An 18,591-nucleotide genomic window follows, 5' to 3' on the forward strand; every position below is an offset into this window, starting at 1 on the left:
TCTTGAGGCTTTATGTCCAAACTCTCTGAGTTCTGTATGGTGCAAGGAGACCATCTCTACCGTACTTGCCTCCCAAATACATGTGCATAAGTCAGGATTCAACATGTGAGCCTCACAGCACAAGCACTCTTTCCAGCTATCTGAGGTTACTGCTGGGTTCCCTCAGCATGGCATCTGCCTCAACAAGATTTTGGTGGGGTTTTTGTCTATCCCAGGTTTACATGGGAGGCAGTATAAGCTTTTCGTGGAAGCAAAGGCTTTCTCCATTGCAAAGAAGGGAGCTAATTATGTCTCCTACAAAGAGATGTAATTCGTTTTCTTTTCTGTAGAGAGAGGATGACATGAACAGCATCCCTTGCCTTTTCATTCCAGAACTCTGTTGTGACCATATTGCTGAGTCTTGGAAAATTCCCCAATTCACAGGTTGTTTTTTGTATGTTCCAGACATCTGGGAACAAGGTTCAGCTGAATGATGAATGTGATCTCTGGCAGAAAATACTGAAAAGTTGGGGAGGGAGGGGGGTAGATCTAGCCCAGCTGTCCATTTCAAATATTGCAGGTTTCAAATTTAGCCTACCATCTTCTTAGCAAATTGTTTGTGAGCACTTTTAAATCTGCACATGCAAGTGTTATCGTAAGTATTTGGCAAGTGCAAGGGATTTTGAGTTACATTGTGAAAGGAGGATGCCTGTATGTGCACCAAAGCATCCCAAGGTGTACCAGCCTGAGACGATATGTTTTAAGTGAACCCCAGTTTTCAAATTTTCTTCTGGTTTTGGAATGCTTGCTCTGCCACTTTCAGGAATACCTAGAGTAAGCATGTCCAGCCAAGTCCATTCTTTTCAGAGAATTAAGCTAATTTGCTTATCGTTAGAACTTTCCTGTTGCTTCCTCTATATAATTTTTGAGTCATTAGCACTTTCTTTAGTGATGCATTACTGCCTGACAAAACAGAGTGTTACATCCTGTCTTTGCTTTTCATCAGAAGCCAAATAGCTTTGAACTCTGGATTAGATGTGTTGCGTAGGGGAAGTAGAAAGGGATGGGAAGAGACTCAAGTAAGCAATGGCACTTAAAGACATCTGTTCTGAAACAAAGAAAATACCACCTTCCTCAAGTTTAAAATGCCTTTTTTTCTTTGTTCTTCCTGGTCTCCGTGCGATAGTGCTGTGTTGGTGGGTGCATCTGCACTGCACTATACTACTTGTCATAAACATATAGGTTGCTTCAGAGTGACAGAAGTAATTCAAGAGAGAATTTTTCTATACTGCAGAAGGGCTTGTCACTGTGGAAAAGATGATCTGTTTTAGTATACAGAATGCTTTTGGCTATGGTTTAGTATGGTGAAGCTGAAGAATTCACCATTAGGACTCAGAAAGGCTCAGAAATAGTGCAGGATCTGGGAAGTAAAGTTCAAGGTATAGATTCATAAATAGGGACGCAGGCCTCATAGTACAAGACCGGTCTCTAGGGACTTAGAACTAAAAGATGGAATTTGCTATTCATTGCTGGCTGACTCTGGTCTCACTTAGTAGTAAGAGTCCCGTGAACTTTGAGATGAAGAGATAAGCTGATGCTAAGTACTTCTGAAAGTCCAACCAGAATGAATGATGTATTGAAAATAAAATGAAGATGTGGAATTCAATTGTATTCAGCTCTAGAGAGTATGCTGGACCCTTCTTTAACAACATGGCCAGAGATGTCTAAGTCTTCCTTTCGCAAGGACGTTTGGACAGTGTGGTGAAGGAGAGACTTGGCTTATCCTTGTCGCCTGTTCTGAGATGTTTGAGAGCCTGTCTTTAAAATGTTGTTTGTAAACTTCCCTTGCCAAGAGGTTTCTTGGTCCTGATATTGATGTTGATAGGCTGCAAGATGTCATCACCACCTCCAGCAATAAGGTACTGGTGTGTGATGAGAAGGATATGAGAATAGCAGAGATAAAATAACTGAGAAACAAAATGTTCCTTCGTTGCTGTCTTTGATCTCTTAACTCCCAGCTGTGAGAGATCCTGGATGCTGATGGCAGCAATCAGCTAATTTTCTGCCACTTCTGTTGCTTGTACAAAACAGAGGAAGACGTTGTCTTCACTGAGGGGAGTACAAGTCTTGCTGTAATATCTTCCATTGCAGGCAAACCTGAGGAGAGGCAGGGACTGAGCACAGGCAGCCCCAAGACTGAGGCAAAAAATGCAATTTCATATCTCTTCCTCTCCTTTCTCTTTCTTCCTCTTCCTTTGTGCTACAATTCCTGCCTTATTAGCCATCCTTTTGCAGATCAAAACCCGACAGAAAGCTCCTAGCTAGTGTTGCTGTCTTTGCTGCATCCCTGATGCAGAAGGAAGAAATGGCAGGCACCACAGACAAAGCTAGCATTGTTTTGAAAGCTTGTGTCATTTCTCAGCACTGAGGTTGAAGTAGTTGAAGGGAGGGGAGAGTTTTACAATAGCCATTTAACTGTGTGCCTGTAGTTTACTCCTGACCTGGGACTGAGGGTGAGTCCATAAAGCTAATTTTGCTGTGTGAGTCACCAAAGAGCTGAGACTAACAGGCTTTGAACCCTTCTGCTGTTGGTTAGATCCAGAGAGGTAGGCCACATATGAAGATATTGAGAGGTCACTGGTGATTTCCCATGCCGTTCAAGCCTTTTTGCAAGATACGATAAGACATGCTTGTGGCTGAGGTGAGTCTGCATTGAAGTTATGATCCCACATACAGATGAGTAGGCAAGGATCTTTGGAACTGAAGTGCTGGTCCACGTCATTATAGAGAGACACTGAACAAGTGCATTCCTCAGACACAGTCTGTGCTCAGAGCGCTTATTTTATGGATGAAGCAGACTAATTTCAACACTATGGATAAGAACAAATAGTTCTTGGGATCAGTGTCCCTAAGATGGGATGGACACAGAAGTGTTACTGTAGAGCTGATGCACATCAGGCGGGACCTGCTGTTCATGCTGCAGTGTGATAGAAACTGTTGCCGGCCTGCTGTGGAAGAGCTGGGCTGAAGGGTTGCTCGGCCTCCCTGAGTACACAGCCGCCAGCTCCACAGTTTGACAGAAAGTCAGCTGTTGATTCCTCTGCCTGCAGCTGCCAGGCTTCTCCTCAAGGCTCCCTCTTTATTGCAAAGTGAACTGCAAACGTGAACTTTGTGACAGTCTGTGTTGCCCTTGGCCTTTTCACAGTTCCTGGATGAGGTCCATGCTCTTGTTTGTCTGGGACTGTGTCCTTCTGGGAGGTGCAGTTGTGCTTCAACAGCATGTTTAGAAAATGGGAACAAAGAGGAGAGCTGTGGGTTGCTTCAGTCTCTGCTTCTGTCACTGCCAGCTGTGAAGGACTGTCGGACTGGAGAATCTCTTCTAGATACTAATCATTTGTATCTCACTGAGTTTATTAACTCAGCTGAAAGGAGATCCTAATACACAAGTACCTACAAATATCCATCTAAAGAGTCAAGGGGCACCCAAAAGTGAAGGACAGGAGAATATAGTGGAATAACAAAAATCTTATTATCTGTTTTCCACTTTGAAATGATTGATGTCATTAGGCTTGTTGTGGAGCGAGGCAAGGCGGGGATGGCGTCTGGCATTCTGCCTCCAATCTCTACAGAGCTCCAGCTATTCTGCCCTCTCCTGGAGCATTTGTTACCTGCCTTACTTCTTAGGGAACCAGAGATGGCCATTAAGGAAAGATGCAGAGAAGGAAACAGCAACAATATTACCTCTGGAAGAGTATTAGGGACCAAGCGTAAAGGGAATTTATGTAAGACAATGCCAAAGAGCTAAACAAGGCCAGTGTGACTAATGAAGAAAAAGGAAGAGGGGGAAAGAGGTAGCTGAGACACATAGGAAATGGTGGAGAGTTTCTCCTTTGAAGCTTTTCCCAAACTGTGCTTTTAAATTTCTTGTTCTGCTGATGGTGGACTCCCTTAAGGATGCAGTCCATGGTACTGTCAGCATTGGTTCACTGTCTCAGTCCCTTTCCTGCATGCTCTGGGGAAACCCTCTGCCTTGTTGTATCCTCAGCCAGTGTTCTCAGAAGCTCTGCACTACATTTTTGGCAGAATGTTACGCTGTGCTGTGCTACACTGCCTCCTTTGTGCTTGCCCTTATTCTCTTAAAGGGATTTACCATCTCCTGCATCCTCCACCCACTCTCGGGCTCAGAGTTTCCAGTGTTGTGTTTAGTACTGCCCATATTAAATCTATAATATATCAAATAATACAAGTTCTGCACTTGTATTATTTGAAATTGAACTCTCCATACCCCTCAGTTTTGCAGCTTGTTTCTCCTCTGTGTGTAGTGACTATTTTTGTGTAGCTCAGCATAGCAGCCCATAGGGCATTAAATGTTCTTAAATATACTTTCTACCTTCATTAGAAGTAACTTCTGCTGGGGGAAAATGAGTTATGAATTGTGCTCCTTTCCTGCACTCCTGCACAGGGTCTGTTGGCTTCCTGCTCTTGCATTTTTTAACATATGCATCCCTGAAATGAGCCAGGCATAAGTTTGTTGGTCCTTCAGGGGGAAAAAGCTTCAGATGAGTACTGCCTACAGCATTTCTTGTCAGGGCTAGACTTAGATTTCTAGGTTTGGGTGAGCACTGCAGGTCTGGCATGGCAGAGAGGGCTGCTGACATGAGAGGGACAGAGCATGCTGCTTTGGAGCAGCAGATAGCGGTGTTCACACAGGCTTGGCTGTGGCTGCTGATTGGGGATCTTGGGTTTCTCATAAACACTGGGCTGGCTGCATGTGAGTTAGATTTTTTTTCCCCCAGCAAGAAAAACAGCTGTGCAAAAACATTCTGCTTCAGGTCAAAGACAGCACAGTATGCATTAACATTAGAAACGAGGATAAGGAAGGAAAAGGAAAGGCAAGTCAAAGATCAGGTTATTTCTCCTGCAGAGTGGCTGTTGGTTTGTGTCCTGTGTCCTGCACTACTCGGCGATGGCAGCCAGGATGTGGCACTCACCGAAGGTGACAGGAGGCACAGGGAGGCTATTTGCCTTCCAGTGTAAGGGGCCGTTTCTGCTGACTGCTGGCAGAGACTTACATGTCAGTCACTCGTTAGCTGTGTACCACCAGGCAACAGATAATCTCAAGTGCTGAATGAATAAATCTACTCCTTGTCAACTCCCATCAGTGTCTCTTGCATGAATCCCTGATGCTTCTTAAAGAAGCATACGCTGCAGATAAGTCTAAGTGCCATATTTACTCAGCAGCCTATGGCAGAGCGCTGAGGAACATTGCAGGTGTTAACTGCGGAGTTAAACCATGGTTCCTGGGTAGGATTTTCCATGGTTAGATAACCTGTAGGATCCAAACCCCATCACTTCAAGATCTTGGAATCAATATGCCAGGCCAGGCTAGGAATCCTCTCCTGTTGTGTTCTGTGCACCAGCAGAAAGGATTTCCCTGAAAATTCTTACAGTAGCCATTCAGCTGACTTCATACCCTTAGACTTTATGCCAAATTTTGGAATTCAGTGGAGCTTTAGAGTTGCAGTTTTGAAGGGAGTATGGAAAAATACTTGTTTCAATAAAGACAAGTAGAAACTGACATTCTGTTATAATAGTAGTTTGTGGAAAATAGATTTCCTTACTAAAGCTTCATGGTGCAGAAGTCTGCACATGCAAATTGTAACATCAAATATGCATCTCACTTGCTTCTTACACATACCTATTTTCATTTTCATTTATGGGGAAACAGTTTTGAGAAGCACGCACGCAAACAAAATTGTGGTGGAAGGAGCCCATAATAGAGCTTTCAATAAAATGAGGAATTGCTCAGCTTTCCAGTAATTTTGTCTGTTTGTTTTAAGTATTTTTTACAGCATTGTCTAGCTGCCTGATTCTGTGAAGATCTGAGTCTAGTTTTCCCACTCATTTATCCACTTTTTATAGAATTTTTTTGTAATTAATAGCTCTTAGCAGAAAACCTGAATTCATGTTAAAGCATTTAATTAGTTGAAATTGTGTAATAGAAGATTTCTTCCAGATACTACTTAATGATCATTAGAAGGTCTGATTCAAAGCCCACTGAAGTCAACTGATGTCTTTTGTTGACTTCAATACATTTTGGATCTGGCTCAGTATATTCAGAAATGTGAAGCTAATGACAACGATAGCAGCAGGAAATACTCTCCATGGATGGACAACTTGTGTGGTTCTCCGTTTGGTTCCATAATGGCCTGCTGAAGAAGTTTTGGGTGACTGTAATGAAAAGCCACTTTAAGTGAAAAATCAACTGAATTCAGAGCTTCAGATGAATATACTCTAATCATTTAAAACCCAATTTTTTTCTACTTCTACTCGATTTATGGTTCAATGAAATTAAGGATGCTGCTGATACAACATGGTATTGCTTATATTTGGTAACAGCTTAAGTTTGTTTGGAAGAATGATATCCCCACAGCAGCGATGATCCTACAGGACGTACTGGGTCTACAGTTACTTGTCGTATAAAGCCATTTCTGCTTTAATGTTATTCTCTGCTGATTTCAAGAGTAGCCTATTTATTCTGTGATTGTGGGAAAGAGTCAACAGGTGACCTACATAGTCTTCACCAAATCCAGTCATTTTTCACCATTTTTAACTTTCAGTCCCACATAACATGGAAGCAAAAGCACCAAATTGATAAAATCCCAGGGTGTGTTCCTGCGGTATTTCTGTTATGGCAGGAACACAGACTTTCCACAGAACCTGAGATTAGTTTCTCCCTATCTGTTACCTTTGGTTTTGCCACTTCAATTCGGTGAATTACCACAGTGATTTACTTTCTGCTTTCTGTGCTCTCATCATGGAAATGCAAATGACTGCACAGCAGGCCAGACATTGGAGAAAGCAGGTGCTTTGGTACAACCTTTCCAGCCTGAATTCTGGCCTGAGGAGTTAGATGAGGATCCAAATCTCTGCATCCTTTGAAGTTCTTCCCGAGTCAAGAATTCAAGTAATTCTGAACTGAAAGAAAGTTCATGTCCAAGTTTCTAGTAACTGAGGGACAGCCATAAGTTCTGAAAATTATTTCCTTAGTTACTTCAAAGCAGAGCAGAGTCAACATTAGAGAGCTTGATTTTCACAAGAAAACCTACCCCCCCCACCCCCTTTTACTGTGAGTAGGAGAAACATTGCAACACATTTGCAGCCTACAGGGCTTTATTGCCCTTCTCCACTTCTGTAGCTCCAGAATTCCTTCTCAAGCCAGCGTTTTGAGCAATATAGGAGCCACTGGTGTCAATGGGGAAAGAGAGAGATTTGTGGGATGCTGCTGGTGAACCTCAAAGCATGCAAGGAGAATTATCATCTGCTGTCCCCCTGCTTTTTGGGCGTAGATGTTCCTTGAGAAACACTGCTATGAATGACTGCTGCATAGTGCATGCACAGGTTTGGTAGATGATATACAGCCTGGTAATACAAGACAGCTGTCTACTTCATTTTTCAAGGTCTTACAACACCACATGGGTGATGGGTGACCCAACTGTTATTGAGCAAATGAATACAAGAGGAAAGGATACTTTCTTCATCACTGAGACAAACTATCAGGCTCCCTTGACCTGCCCTTCTTGCCTTCTAGGTGTATTAGCACCCCGTGTCTCTGTGAGTCAGAAGGCAGGAGAGCAGAGCTCTTGTCACCAGTGAAAACTGTGCCGACAAGATGGGCTTAAACCAGAGATACAATTTTTATGAGGGAGAGGGAAAGTGAAGTAGAGATGGAGGAGAGGGAACTGGAGTTTTGCATCATTCGTCTAAGGATTGTGTTGTCCCTGTGTTGCACTTTGTCATTAGCTGAATCGCTGCAGCATCCTGTCAAATCAGCCTCCTGCATAGATTTTTAAAAACTCTAATTGGCACCTGCAAGGTTACAAGTTAGCAAACATCTTTTCATTTGCCCTGCGGAGCTTTACACAGCTCCTTCCCCCAGCTCCAAGGTGCAGGAGTGGTGCACAGTCAGTAACCTGCCGTGGTGTGAGGCAACTCAGGCTGTAGTTGGGACCCTGTGTCACAACCCAGCATTTGTGTGACAGGGAAAGCTTCGCTTTTTTCCTTTCTAACTATTATGCAAATATTTCTCCATGTTTCCTGTTTATCACAGACTCTGAGCCTCCCTAGACAGGCTATTCTGAGCTTGGCCTGCTTTCTGATAATTGCGTCTGCATTAAAGCAAGCACCCCGGCAGGGTTTCTCCATTCCTCTGTCCTTGCCAGCACTCCATGGCTTGCAAGCACAGGGGTGCGCAAAAAAGGCATGCCAAGGGCTAGCAAAGGTCTAGGGAAGAAGGCAAAGCTGTGTGCTGCTTCAGGCCTCTTATTTTGCCAGTGAGTTCAGATACCTCTCCTTTGCTAATGACATGGTGGCTGCTAGGTCCTCCTTAGCCATGCGTCAGTAAAATCACTGTTGAGATCTACCGTGTGTGTCCAGCCTGTATCACTTACTGGCTTCACTGTGGGGGTATAAAAAATGAATAGAATCCAGGGGAGTCATCCATCAGCAATGACTGCAGTAGTAATTTTGAGAAGGTGGTCTGTTGCACGTTTTTGTGATCTGTTGTTTTCTTAGGAAGGGAAAAGAGGCAGACAACTGCTGTAAGATTTTTGAGGATAATCTTTATCAGATTGCTATTTAGAGAGCTGGGAATCTCTAGTTCTTGAAGTAGTACAGCCATTAGTGTCTTGCTCCTCTACTCAGGACCAAGGCCTGGACTATGAAAAGTACAGGAATTACAGTTTTCCTTCATAAAGCTCCTTTTCACTGAAGGATTATACAAAGTCCTACTGAGATGAGTTTAGTCCTTGGTTTATAGCTCACAGAGGAAGCAGATTGTAGAAAACTGACTGCTGCCTGCGCTGGGGTGGTGCAACACACCATTGAACTGAATACAGTGTAGTGAAATGCTACCAGGCACATCAAGCTGGATGCTTTCTGCATACCTGGGGTTGAAATCAAGACTTCCAAAACTGTATTTCCTCTCTGGATTTAGTTCCCAGGAAGTTAGGAGTATGCACAGAACCTTCCACAGTCACACACTTAAAATTAGGAAAGTAAAGTAGCTCGAGTTATTTCTTTCTAATTGATTCCTAGTGTAAATCTGTAAGTAGTAAGTAGATATTTGCTTTCTGGTCTGACTTTCTCTTATTGAACGTAGGCCATGCAGTGCCATAACTGAATCCCCTCATCCAAGTGGTAGTCATAAATCACTGCCTCCTCTCATGCTTTAGAACAGTAACCAAGCAGGACCCTGACTGGATGCTGCCATCCATCACTCACTAGGTCTGAACGTACATTGCCACCCCACCCACCAAGAGATTTTTCAGAAGTGAATCTCCAATTCAGTGAGACAGCCCATCTGCAGGAATGTTGTTTTTCAGATGCAGGATATCCCCCAGGACAGAGAACAGGGTTGGATGATCCCTGCCATAGGTAGTGCAATAGTTACGTTCCCCATGAAGTACCTGGTGTCCCTCCTCCAAAGGGACCTTTGTAGGAGTTCCAGTTTCTGAGCAGCTGTGGTACATGGTGCTGATGGTGAACCTCAGTGCTTTTGGAAGAGTGTTATGGGAGTGGGTGCTTCTTCTGTTTTGTTTTTCCTCATTCTTGAAGCAAGTCCAACTTTATCAACTACAGGGCTGAACAAGCCCTCTGCAAATATCAGTGCATATGTTGTAAGAGAAAAGGGTAACAGGTCTTTTTGAAGAGGAGACAAAAATGGAAAAAAACTAGCTCTCCCCCTGTTTTCTTGGTGGCATAGCTGTGCAGTTGAAATCTACCCAACTTCGGTCTCCTATCTGTGTAAGCAGCTTTCATCTAAGTGCCGGCCATGTGTAAGTTATGCCTACAGAACTGTCAGCATCAAATACTGTGTATCACTGGCTTCACAGCAGTTCTAGCAGTGCTGAACTGCATACATACATGTTTACATGCATTGCCCACTTTCCTGAAGGAGGTATTTCCAGGGAAAGCAAGTGTGGAAGTGGATCTCTCAGATGACTTTTGACTCTGCAGAGAGGAATAAGAGTCTTTGAAAGACTGAGATTGACACATGTACAAACGCTCTTTCCTCCATCCTGATATGCAAGGAAGGCCAAGGGTGATGTGGTGCAAGAGTTGCTTTTGCTGTCTTTGTGTGGTGGTGTAGAAGAAGAGAGATCTGGGGTGATAACCAACATGCTGGGAAATCCTTCTCCTCTGCACAGTGGTGGAAAACTACCCCTTTCGAACTTCCTGCCAAGTATCTTACTGGCATTTAGGGAAAGATGTCTGTGCTCAAGCTTAGCAGAGAATGATATCTCAGGAAATTAAAGGACATCAAGAACTAAAGGTATACTGGGGCAAGTTCCTAATTACTCGCTGATCACTGCAGGGGAGGTGTTAAGGGATGGTTTTGTAGTTCGTTCATGTTTTGTTTGTTAGCATAGCAGCCCCAGAACAATCAATTATTTGAAGGACTGGAAAAAACGCCTACTTAGTTGTTCTTGGTTGCTTCTTTAGGTCTTTTCCTGCCTTTGTGGATTACTGGAAATATGTTGTGCCTGACTGAAATGCTTAGACTACATCTGGTTGCAGAGTTTATTTCAGTTACCTGCAGTTTCCACAGTGTCACATTAACTCCCTTCGAGTTAGCCTAGGTCAAGTCAGAGCGGTTACTGTGTGGCTTCGAGCAGCACAGAGCAATTTTGCTAGCAGCGGAGGAGTTGCTCTGACTCCATCTCTAATGAATACACTTAGTAACTTCAAATTAAAAGCACTGCTGCAGTCATGCTAGGAGTTTTGGGTGAGAACAGGGCTTATGCTAATTACAGGGACTTAGTCACAACTGGTTAACCCTGTATTGAAGACACGCTCTTAGAAGTAGCCATGCTCGGACAGATGGGGAATTGAGAGAAACCACAGTCTTACGCTTAAGGCTCTGAACACTGTGTCTCCAGTAATCGGGTTTACTTTCTTGTTGTGCCTTGTACTTCTTATGTCACTTCGTACGTTTCTTTCCCTTTCTATGCCACAGTTCTGCAGCTGTAAAATCACATTGCTGTCTGTCTTCTGCTCTTTGTCTCCCCTGCATACACTACAAGTTCTTCAGGATGGGGATTTTCTAATAGTAATTGAGTATGCAATATGTAGTGCAGTGTGGCTACACCTGTGCCTGTGGGAGGTCAGTGACATCTTAGAGTTTCTGTACTTTGAGAATATGTCATTGGCTTTGGATTTTGAGGCAGGAACAGCCTTGAATGCTCACGTAACTCCTACAGCTAATTCCCTTTGGTAGATTTTTCAGCCTTGAAATTTTCCTGATTTTCTGTCCTGCAGGGCAGAACTACTGAGGCTGAATAAATTGAATTTTTCATAAATTATATGAGTGCTAAATGTGATACATTGTTATAAATTGCCATATCCTGCGTATAAAGAGGAAAATGGATAAATGGGAAGAAAATGTGTGATGATATTGAATGTATTCTAAGACCAAGCTTCTAATTTTCTCTCTTTCTTTTTGTTTCTTCCAGGTGGAGCGGGAAATAGCCATCCTGAAGTTGATAGAACATCCCCATGTTTTAAAGCTGCATGATGTTTACGAAAATAAAAAATATTTGTATGTATTACTGGCTTTTGCCAGAGAAGGGAGAAGGGAAGGAGGAAGGAAGGGAGGGAGAGGAGGGTTTTGGAACTTAGTTTTTGTTTCTGAAAGAATGGAGCAGGGTGTGTTTTGACCCTCAGCTGGCATCTGTGTGATATCTGGTACTTGGGTTAGGAAGCATCACTCCTTATTTCTGTAGTTTTTCTCATTTTCTTCTCTGTACTGTACTTATACGCTGTTTCTTTTCCTGCTTACGTTGGAGGAGAGAGAACAAATGAAACTTTTCTGTCAAACAGCAAGAGGGGAGGAATGTTTGTACCTGTAAGGCCTGGAACCATTTTGAATCAAAACTGTAACAGACTGTTACAGTGGATAATTTGTATAACCTCCCTTGCCTGATAGTTTTCATTGAAACCCTTGACTCTCACTAACAATATTTTAGATTTGCCCCATCAATAACAATTTTTGGTTTTAAGGGCTGCTGAAATCTCCTGATGGTTCTGCAGTAACAGTTAAGTAATAAAGCCTTTTTTTTTTTCCTTCACATCATTGCCAGTGCCAGACAGGGAAGTTGTCCACAGACAGAGTCATTTTAGCTTGACAGGGCACTAGATACGTTGAATCTGTTGTCAAACAGGCCACATTAATCTCAGCACAACAGGAAAAAAAATCAATGTTCTCCAAATGGAAAAGGGCAACCCAGTAGGGAACTCCATGTTATTTTCAGCTTTTTAACAGGTTATTGCAAGTAGAAGAGCGTGGTGAAAAAAAAATTAAACTATTTTTAAAAACCACCATCCATTGGTGACCTCTCTTTAATGTCACAACACAAGAAGGGAATGACTGTTTACCCAAAGAAAGCATGTTGAATGGAGGTAACAATCCCTCATGGACTATTCAGCCAGTCTTGTTACTGGAGCAATGAATTCCTGTTCTGAGAAGTAAGGCCTCTGTGCCTAAGGGTTAGCTTAGTAGAACAGGCAGTAATTTCTTTTGGGTTCCCTGTCCTCCTGTGGGGCAGAGCCTGCCATCCGCAGTGAAATGTGGCTGCCAGGGTGAGCTTGTGCAGGCTCTGGGTGGAGGCTGGCTCAGATGTTCTCTGAGCTGCATGCCAAGTGCTGTGTCCCCAGTGGCATAAGTGGTCACGGCTCTATTAAGCCTGGTTTGCCCCAGCTGAGGACAGAGGCCCAGATCTAATGCAGCCTGCTCTGTGTGCAACAGAAGGGTAGCGAAGAGAAATGAGGCTTTACAGCCAGTAAATTCTCTTTTAATCCTGAAAAGAAAGGCACCATTTATAAGAGTAAATTCCACTGTATTCTGATTTAAAGGGGTATAGGATGAGGCCCCAGGCTTTCTTTCATATACACATATGTAGACACATGCACACTTGCATAACACAGCGTACAGCTGATGTGTTCCAGGTAGGGGTGGTATACTCGGGCAGTGGAGATAGTGTATGAACACATGAAGAAGAAAGGCCATGATCATCACTTGAAGTGAGGAGATGGGTTACAGACGTGCTGAAGCTTTCTTCTTGCTCTGAATGCTTGTGAAGCCAGCAGCTCAGCTGAGCTCTCCTTCTTTACCCTGAAAGACTTGGGGGCTATTTTCCTCCGTGGGAAGAATATCTAGTGCCCAGAGCAGCGGGGATGGTCTTACACCAAGATTTCAAAAAAATGACTGCATATCTTGGCAGGAAAATATCTTCCTGTTAAAAATCACCTTGAACAGGGAAGCATCCCATATCTTTAAACTGTATCTGGATCTCCTGGCTTCTAAAAAATGTTGAGCTCCAAAGCTGGCTTGCCAGTGACCATTTAGTCTGTGACAATCACTAAGTCTTCTTTGTACTATAGCTCCTCTGGCTGTAAGATTGAGCTGTCTGCATCTCCCTGCAAAGGCACTGAATCCCTCTGCTGAAAGACACTGACTCTTTGAAAGAACCAATGACTTGTGGTTACATTTCATTTTTTATTAGTCACTATTTTAAAGAAAGGGCACAATGTGGAGCTTCTGCCGAGCCTCCATGTTCAAAATTAGAAGCAGCCATGGCCTTGTATAAATCTGAGATGGAAGAGAGTGCCTGTGGAGAGGCGAAGCATTGCAAGTGTGTGGGAGCTGAGAAGTGTGTATGCATGTACTTTCCCAAATAATAAGACACAGTGACCTCTAGTTCTCACCAGCATCAAAAAAGGGATTGCTCGCTGGTTGTGGCAGCACCTTTCCGTCATGCCTGCCATCTCGACAGTAACGGTAGTGGCATGGTTTCAGAGGAGCTCGTGAATTATGAGTGATATTTCAGATGCCAGAGACTAATCACGATGCAGCGCTGGGGAGTATTTCCTCGATAAATGTTAATTTCACAAATCATGTTTGACTTTTGGTTTATGATTTAATTTGTGACAAGGGGCTTTGGTTGAGTAGATTCCTAATGCAACCATGAATCAAATCCTTTTTCCACAGTTTATTTAACACTAAAAATTACTTTTAAAAATTAATAATAAAAATCTGTTAGTGTATCTGTGTTAGCCTAGCAAGTCATTTTCTGTTTGTTTTGGTAGTTTTTTTACCAAGATGGTTGGAGAGATGGAGATAGCTATGAGCTCTAAGATTTCCATCTCTTTATCCAGCATTTTAAGTTGTCTTATCTAGTGAGACTGTGGAATACACTTCTAGGTACATAGGGGAGAACACAGCTGCACTGTGACTCTCTGTATGTATGCTGATACACCACCCCAGATATATATTATGTTGGCTAAACTAGCAATATTACTGACAGTTGAATTATTTCGTATTTGTTGTATGATCATACTGATGGCCTTCAAGCAAGATTGGGAGTCCACAGTAAGAAGTAATTTAGAAATAGCTATAGAAAATCTATATTCCCCTCTCTCCCATCATATAATGTTAATAGACAAAACAGTCAGGAAGGGGGGATCATCCTCCCATTTTAAAGATCAAGAATGAGTTAAAGGAGCCTGGTATGAGGTAAGCCTACAGTTGTTTAAGAACTTATGTTGCTGATTCATAATGGGGAATGATCAACGAGCCGCCAAAATTGCTGTGTGCACCAGTCATTTTGACTAACCATGTTCAGACAGGAATTTTAGGGAAATGTAAATGAATTAAGGGAATGAGCAAGGCGATAACAAAGCTGATAACAAAGTTTTGGTGTGTTCTGTAATGCGTATTGGAAGGGAAACAATGCTTTGGTCATAGGATTTCTGCATTGCAAATGAACTGTGTGAACCTGGGAGATGGCCCTCCTTTCTCTGTGCTATGCCTGGAAAAGGTCTTTCCTGAACTGGTGCTAGATTGCGTTTGTGTAGCAACTGGAGGGAAAGGTGGAGTCTGTACACTGTTAGCAGCACTACCACGGTGAATGAGCAGGAGGTTCTCATTAGCAGACTTGTTGAATATTAGATAAGAGGAAACATGCAAAGCCCAGTCCTTCATGAGTGAAGTGTGTGGCTCAGATTTTTTCTAGGGAGAAGTCTTATGCTTTATTCTTAAACATCTGATATGTACTTTTACTGCATTTTATGCAGTAAATTCAGTTTTCGTTTTGATCTTAGAAAAGCAATTGTCCCACTGTTGGAGGAGCTGTTAACACGGCAACCTAAGTGCCGTCATATAGTCCACAGGAGATGGGCCTTCCCTTTCCAAAGATGATAAAGCTGACTGATACAGTTTTGCTGGAGAACTCCTGACAGGGGTGGCGTTGTCTGTTTGATCTCATTTGATTAGCTATTTGGTTTAAATTAGCAGGGGTTTGGCTGGGAGTGGAAATGAGAGAGAATAAAGACATCCTACAACCACTCTATGCCCTTTTCTTTCAGATGTTTATACTAGTATTTCTTAATTCCCTTTCCATCAAATTCTGCATATATATATCTGTAAATTTTTGTTTATAGGTGTATACAGATATTCGTATAGATTTATATCAATTCATTTTTAAATCTTCATACTTAAGATTTCAAATTTTCAAAGTTTGTGGGAGCATTTACTTTAAATCTCTATGTTGTCCAACTTGGTCAGCATTTTAAACAAGAATCTGTTCTGAGAGAAGGAGTGGACATCAGAATTTTGTTCTCTGAAATGCGCTGTGCATTCATCAGCCCTTTTTCCAAGCACAAGTCCCTTTCTCATCATTCAGCAGTACGATGCTATCACTGGGCAAGTGCTCAAGCCTTGTTGCAGTGTACACAACACACCACCTCCTGATTTCGGAAGTGACAGTGCTTCCCAATGAACCAGATAACAAAATTAAAATGTCCTCCTATCTATGCACAGCTCGCATTTCTGGCTTATACAAGATCATCTGACAGCAGGAGTCAAAGACTTAAAGCAGCTCTGGTGGGGTCTGCAGAGGCATTCATGCTGCCAGTCCACTCCTGCAGGGTTTTCCTGTAATTCTGTTTATTTTTGTTGAAAACTAATTGTGTGGTGCCAGAGGATGCACGAAAGAAAAAAGGGTTCTGCGTGCTCTGTTATTGGTAGTCCAGGACTTTGACATTCGATCCATCTGTGGGGAAAGCTGTCTAAGGGCAGAAGGAGGATTCAGAAAGCTGGAGCGGCTCCAAGGGCTCAGCACTGAAAATTATTTTTGTGGTAGGTATACTTCTTGGTAGTCTGATTGTGGGGTGTCAGGTGCTGTGGATACAGCAGAAGAAAATAGAAGAGGATTGGAAGACAAAATGATGTTCCACCTAAGCCTGGATTATAATCAAGAGAAATACTCATAAACAGCTACTTTGACCCCTTTTCTTCTGCTGTTGACATGTTTTAGTGCTGTCATGAATTACAAGCACGTGTAGCCAAAAGAAAGCCGGTCAGCTGTAGCACAGCACATGTGAGGTTTTGAGTCAAGGGGGGGCCTGGAGTCGGGGACGGAAGAGGCCAGGGGAAGGGGAGGGGGTGCTGCGGCGAGGACAGGTACTGCCGCTTGCAGGAGGGATGCCAGCCTGGCACAGAGCAGGGTTTGCATAGAGGTGGTTGTGGTGATGATTAATACTACGCTCTATCCAACACGGTCTTACTAAGCTCTTACCTAAAAGCCTGACTATCTTCTGCTTCGCTGCCTGACATACATCAGGTATGTGCTTGCATACCATCCAGGCCATGATGCTGGGCGTGGGAGAAAGTGGGTCCATAATGTAGCAATTCCGTGGCATGAGCAAAGGTCAAGGGGAGGTGTAGCTCCAGAGCCACAGAATATTTAGGTGCCTAATTTCTCTTTCAGGCTTCGGTAGGCAACATTGTGTCTGTCTGGGTGCTTGTTAGTGAAGGGAAGGCCACTTAACTCTGAACAATTAAACCTGAAAGTAGGTGGTCACTTGCAGAATTGCAGCAGTGAACTGATGAGTGTTGTCTCAGCCCTGCCTGTCCTGTGCTGAGGATCCCTCTGGCTGGATCCATTCCGTATTGTGTGCCCAAATACGAGACTGCTGCAGTGCCGTGGCATTAATGACTGCACAACATGAAGGCACTGCTCAAAACACCTTTCGTTCCCAATAAATCAAAGGTACAGAGCACGGCAGCGTAATCTCCTACTATCTCTCTTTTTCCCAAAAGCCCCAACCTGTTCATGTCCAAATGTGATGAGCAATCAAATACAATCTCCATTCAAACAAGCAGACTAGAGTTAAAATTGTCTTTTGGAAAAAAAAATCGAATGCATGCACATTTTCTTGCAGACCAGGAAAAAATTAAAAAAAAAAAAAAACAGTTCTTGGCCTGGTGCCAAATTAGGGTTTGAAAAATTCATGCCAGCCCTAAGAATTTATATAACTTCTGAATAATTTATAGGCTGAGCCAATAACAAGGGACTTAATATCTGATAGAGACTATTTAATCAATAGAAAACAATGCAATGAAAAAGCCGTCAAAGAATTACAACATGTCAATCTCAGCTGGGCAGCTTTTGGCCTCTTTCCTGCTACACATATGTCTGTATGGAAGGGATGCTAGGATGGTAGCATGGAAGAGGAATCACCAGGACTTTTTTTTCTAGAGGCTTTTCTTTGGCAGTCTACATTCCAGACAGATCCCTCGCTGATTCACCAGAGCTTTGAAATGCAGTGAATTTTCTAGCTCTTAGCTGAGTTGGTCAAAGGGAGCAGTTAGTTTCTTGTAAATAATCTGCTGGGGATTTTGGGTTACTGTGAGATGGTTCAGAGTTCATCAAGGGTGGTGGCAGTGCCCAGCACATGCCATCTGTGGTGCAGCCCTTTCCATTTGTGTTGGATTCTGTGGCCAAACTTGAAGAGGTTTTTACAGATGTGGGCACTAATGAACGTAGGGACAGAAAAGAACTGAAGACCTATCTGTCTTTATAAAGGAGATTACTGCTTTACTAGTGTCCCTGGCCTTGATAATTGCCTAAACATCTGAGTCAACTCCACAGTGTCTTGATCCATGCCATATTCCTTGGTTTTAGGATGATTCTCATGATTGTTGTATAATAATCAACTATTAAATGATAAAACAGAGTAGCTGAGCTTCTCAGCAGGTGTTGTCACTTTATGAAACTTCTTACCCATAGGCATCACAAAGCAGTAAACTCTTGAGCATAGAGGAAACAAACAGGAACTCTCCTGATTTTTCTTGTCTTTGTGTGCATCTTTCTGTATAATTGCATCTGGATTTTGCATCTTGACTGGAGTGCACACCTGAAGGTGTAGCTCCTAAGAGCTGACCAGTGCCACATGAATATCCCGTCTAACTCCTCACATAGTAGAATTCCTAGAACATCACCCAGTGGTGTGTGATGGTACCCAGTGCTACATTCAGGCTTATGTAGAAGGCCAACCTACTTGTTTAGGTTTAAGTGAGATTGGGCATGTCTGTAAACATCATACTATTGAATAAAAAATGGAATATTAACTGATTCCCTAACAGACAGCTAATCACATGCTCTGATGAACAAACCTTCTGTTGCTTGACTGAAACAAGATACTGTGTGAATTGACTACCGTTCTTAGAGCACCAGAGGGTAGTTCTTGTTACTCTTAGTTTTTTTCATTTAT

General features: G+C 42.8%; 1 protein-coding gene across 1 annotated transcript in view; it reads left to right on the forward strand.

The window, feature by feature from the left end:
* The window catches only part of BRSK2 (BR serine/threonine kinase 2), a 343,747-nt gene that overhangs the window by 221,192 nt on the left and 103,964 nt on the right, over positions 1 to 18,591 (forward strand). The window contains 1 exon segment of the mRNA XM_075425697.1: positions 11,493 to 11,578. Coding sequence (XP_075281812.1) covers positions 11,493 to 11,578 — 86 coding nt within the window.

Source organism: Opisthocomus hoazin, chromosome 7 (genome assembly GCF_030867145.1).
Source record: "Opisthocomus hoazin isolate bOpiHoa1 chromosome 7, bOpiHoa1.hap1, whole genome shotgun sequence".
Taxonomy (NCBI): Eukaryota; Metazoa; Chordata; class Aves; order Opisthocomiformes; family Opisthocomidae; genus Opisthocomus; species Opisthocomus hoazin.